At 30.3% G+C, this 4,789-nt stretch overlaps 1 protein-coding gene across 1 annotated transcript; it reads right to left on the bottom strand.

Moving 5' to 3' along the window:
* Positions 1 to 274: 274 nt before the first annotated feature.
* On the bottom strand, positions 275 to 2,656 carry LOC144549414 (F-box/FBD/LRR-repeat protein At1g13570-like). Its single transcript, XM_078298141.1, has 4 exons — positions 2,525 to 2,656; positions 1,364 to 2,209; positions 1,072 to 1,224; positions 275 to 805 (listed from the first exon to the last, which is right to left on the bottom strand). The coding sequence occupies exons 2-4, from the start codon at positions 2,183 to 2,185 to the stop codon at positions 467 to 469; spliced, it is 1,314 nt and encodes a 437-aa protein (XP_078154267.1). The 5' UTR covers positions 2,186 to 2,209; positions 2,525 to 2,656; the 3' UTR covers positions 275 to 466.
* Positions 2,657 to 4,789: the final 2,133 nt, after the last annotated feature.

Here is a 4,789-nt window from a genome sequence, read left to right as displayed (position 1 = left end):
GTAGATAGCATAGTGATAACTTAATAATTCAGAATCAAAAATTTGTAATTCAGAATTATAAAAGAAAAAAAATCTCACAAGAGACCAAAAAAAATTAAATTTATTAGTGGAAGTTTGTGAAAAATTCACAAATAATTCGTATATTTTGGAAAAAGTTCATAAAATTCACGAATAATTCGGAAAAGATCCAGAAAACTGAATAATACGCGGATTGATTCGCCAACAACCCAAATCCGAATTATTCGTAAATCTTATTACTATGGTAGATAAATGTGTAAGGTGGTGCATTGGTGTCAGAAAGGAAATCAAGTGCTTCAAAATAATAACTGATCATAAAGTGCAAATACAAATTAATACATAAAAACCTAAACCATCAAAAAAAAAAAAATACATAAAAACCTAATATAGAAGTGCAAACTGCATGATACCCCCTCAAACATAAATTTTCTTAAAATGTCACCACTATTCATTCATCAACTCCCTTTGTAAAAACATTTTCATCACTCTCTTCATCACCTCCCTCGGAAAAAACAACTTTACATTTCTCTGATAACTTCGGCAACTCGATTATCTGAGAAAATACCGTGTCATCGCCTAACTCAGTGACATGGAATTTCTCTAACAGAGGTGCAGTAATTAACACAAATTCCGCAAATTCTAGCATCGACTTGGAGCATTGTAAGGACAACTCGTTGCCGTGTTCATAAGTAACGGATACAAACTCCAGACACTTAAACAAGCAATCTCGGATTGCTTTCGATTCCCATAAACCTTGAACATGCCCTTGATCCCCAAAAGCATAAAACTGAAAATTGGTTAAAAAAATATAAAAATAAGAAGCCATGTCAGTGGTATGATTAGACAGTATGAATAAATAGAAAGATGCAATTAATTAATTTGCTGATAACATATGATTATGGGAATTATGGGGGTCAATAAGCTTATTTGTAGCAATTTTATCTAAAACCCAACCCATCAAACATGAAATTTTTAAATCTAAAAAGGAATATAAAATAAAACATAAATAGAAAATTGATCAAATCATATATAACTTGTAGAGAAGTAGTGGACCTCTATATTGAGTTCTTTTAAGTTGGGTGCATTTTGCAACAAGCAAAGAGCAGTGGCAATCTCATCCGGGCCAATACGTAGCTCCAGAGAAATCTCTGTCAAATTATTGAAGATAACTGGTAGATTCTCTGGAACAGGTCCCATGGCCAAGTACTTGCAAAGAAAGTAGTAAAAATCATAAATTTTCATAAGACAACTCTTTGCCAGTATCAGTTTTTTTAATAATTATTTTGAGGCTTAATTAATTATAACATAACCATTCTATACAAAAGTTCAAATATATGAATCTTACATCAGAGAAAGCACCAGTTATCTTTAGGTTTTGAATGTTAGAAAGGCGACCGAGAGCACGTGTAATGTTGCTTTCCTTGCTATGTTTTGCTCCGCTTAACTTTTGAAAATCTTGATTAATTGGATTGAGATAAACGCATGCCGAGGCCAATTTCGGAGTTTCCAAATAGATATCATGAAATTCACCCATAATATCCAAAGAAATGAGGTTTGGTGCGAGGATCCGAAGGCAACCTTGTTGGAGAAATAAATGAAGTGTCAAGTGATATAGCAAAGGGCAATTCGAAACCAATTTCTCTATGCCGAACCCTGGCATAGAAAAATAAGAGAGGTAGAGTGTGTGTAAAAAAGGAAAGCCATTGAAAAACCGAGGAACATTGAAAATGCAATATGATAGATTCACGCGTTCTAACGCAAGGCAAGAGATGAATCGGAAAGGAATATAGCATTTTTTGTTAAAACAAAAACTTAGCTCTAGATCACTGATATTATTTCTTGACAAAATAAGCATCCATCGGCCTATCGCCTCATTGCAATCATGCTTACAATCAAGTTTGAATATTTGAATCGGACCCTGATGAACCCGTAATACTTGGTCGACCATTTTAATAAAACCCAACTTGGTAGAATTTTCTTCAAAGACCAAATTTGGAATCCAAGTCCATGAATCAATCCACTTGCTCGAAAGGATGCTTGTTCTGACAACCTCTTTCAGTGGAAGTTTCAGTAAAATTTTCTCTTTTAGATCAGCTGGCAAGTTGATGATATAATCATGATTGATATCAATATTATCTCTGTCTTTTTGGAGCTCAGGTTTTTCCATTGATAATTTTAAATCAATTTCAACCTGCAAGTAGCATTACCAACTTATTATATTTTGATTAAAATGCATCTCACTAAACAAAACAAAAAAGCCAATAATTGAAAAGTAAATGTAGGGAGCATATTTTTGAAAAATATTATTCGATGTTAAAAAAAAATTTTGTAAATGTGTTATTAATTATTAAAAAAAGTAAAATGACATCAACACCCAGAAAAAAAAAAGTAAGAAATACACTAGCCATGCATTATTTCTCTCACAGAGCAACAAAATATAAGTTCATTGTAATAATGAAACAGAGAAAATAAAGAAACAGAGAAGAGGAGTTGATATATTAATTACCAGCAGTAGAAGTAGAAACAAAAGAAGATGGAGCTGTGGTGTGAGGAACAAAAGAAAACTAAATCGTTGGAAGGGAGAAGAAATTAAGAGGAGGAGCGAAAGATTGGAGCGAGGGTACAAAAGAAAGAGAAGAGAGAACACCTGTCCAACTTAGAGAAAGAGAAGAGAGAACACCTGTCCAACTTAGAGAAAGAGAGAGAGAAGGACTGACACGGGAATCCATACGGAACCAAGAAGTGAGACGCGGTGTCAGCGCGTCAAGACAAACGGTATTAATATTAGATTCGTATCCTCTGCATTAACTCAAAGGGAATCTTTTGAGTCAATGAATCGTGATCATCCAACCTGTTTTAGGATTCGTGCAGAATAGATTCGCACTAATATTAAATGACCCCTATATGGTCGGATTAGCTCCGTTTAAAATCAAACGGTTGAAATTTATTAACTCAAAAGATTCCTTTTTGAGTTAATGGAGAATACGTACGCATTCTTAAATTTTAACTATTATATACCGCTAGAGGTGTTTATCGGGTGCGGTTTAGTTTAGACCAAATGGTTCGGTTTTTCAATTTAATGCTTCAGTTCGGTTTGAAAAATTTTAAAATCAAAATAATCGAATTGATCGAACTTTTATATATCATATCATGAATTTGGTCTGGACTACTGATTTATTTCTTAATATTTCAATTTATTTCTTAATCAATTACTTTAAATACTTCGGTTTATTTCTTAATATCCCGGTTTATTTCTTAATAGCCCGATTTATTTCTTAATATATTTCGGTTTATTATAAATCAATTGCTTTAAATAAAAAATTAATATATTTTGGTGTGAACCGAACAAACAAAACAAATATAAATAAATTTTTGGTTCGGTTCGGTTTGGTTGCAATGCTAAATCAGTTCGATTCGGTTCTATTTTTGAAACCGAATTATAAATTTGGTTTACTTAGTTCGGTTCAGTTTCAATCAAACCAAACCGATGAATGCCCCTATATACCGTGTAGTTCAAAAGTAAAGCTTACCAAGTCTTCAAACAAATAAATTTAAACCATTAAACAAGTTATGAGGGTGCATACAAATTTTTTGAATTCATTTAGTACAAAATTAAGCGGTAAAAAAAAAGTTTATAAATTATTTTAATTCATTCATTTTTAATTATTGTTTTACCGTTTGATTTTGTACTAAATGAATTTGAAAATTTGAAAAAAAAATTATATACATGCATCACTCATGAAGTATATTAGTTTCAGTGGTTTACATCCGTCGTTTGAAACCAATTCAATAATTTAAAGTTATATTCACCAAAAAAGTTTGATGAGAATAGTGCCGATTTTTTTATATATATCCAAAAATTAAATCAATTTACAAAAAATAACCGAAGCACCGTTGAATTTCAATTATTACCCAATCCGGTTATCCAATAACCGGATTTGATAGAAATGTTCGATTACCCACTCCCCGAACTCAAAATGCACAAATCCGGTTAATGGTTAACCGGATTTGTGCATTTTGTTTTTTTTTTTAAACAGAAATTTTTTATTTTTTATTTTTTTTGTATTAAAATATTAGAAATATTGAATATATTTCTTTGAAAATAGATAGAATACAATATAATTTGATTTATTAGAAAGACTGCAACAAATAACCCGGATCAATATTTTTCAGATCGAATTTTTCGTGGTTGTAAGAAAAATTAATATATTTCTTTATGTGTTATTGGAAAAAAATAAAAATAATTAGATTCTAAGTTATTGATGCCGGTTCAAAAGTCACTTCTAGGTAATCCAGAAAATATTGTGACCTTTCTAGTACATTTAATTTATAAAAAGTTGTATCTATTTTGAGAATTCTTTTTGAAAAAAAATAATTAAATAAATTAAAGTTTTTGATTTTTTTCAAAAATAGATACAACTTTTTATAAATTAAATGTACTAGAAGGATCACAATATTTTCTGAATTACCTAGAAGTGACTTTTGAACCGGAATCAATAACTCAGAATCTAATTATTTTTATTTTTTTCCAATAACACATAAAGAAATATATTAATTTTTCTTACAGCCGCGAAAAATCCGATCTGAAAAATATTGATCCGGGTTATTTGTTGCAGTCTTTCTAATAAATCAAATTATATTGTATTCTATCTATTTTCAAAGAAATATATTCAATATTTCTAATATTTTAATACAAAAAAAAAAAAAAAATTCTGTTTTCAAAAAAAAAAAAAAAAAAAAAGCAAAATGCACAAATCCGGTTAACCATTAA

Source organism: Carex rostrata, chromosome 35, assembly GCF_964058835.1.
Source record: "Carex rostrata chromosome 35, lpCarRost1.2, whole genome shotgun sequence".
Classification (NCBI taxonomy): Eukaryota; Viridiplantae; Streptophyta; class Magnoliopsida; order Poales; family Cyperaceae; genus Carex; species Carex rostrata.
The sequence above is the reverse complement of the archived record's forward strand: the minus strand, read 5'-3'. Positions and strand labels throughout refer to the sequence as shown.

Coding starts and splice junctions, on each gene's coding strand:
- LOC144549414 (XM_078298141.1), bottom strand. CDS start 2,185: ATGGAAAAACCTGAGCTCCAAAAAGACAGAGATAATATTGATATCAAT. Junction 1,225..1,363: donor TAACTGGTGCTTTCTCTGAT/GTAAGATTCATA, acceptor TTTCTTTGCAAG/TACTTGGCCATGGGACCTGT. Junction 806..1,071: donor TAAAAGAACTCAATATAGAG/GTCCACTACTTC, acceptor ACCAATTTTCAG/TTTTATGCTTTTGGGGATCA.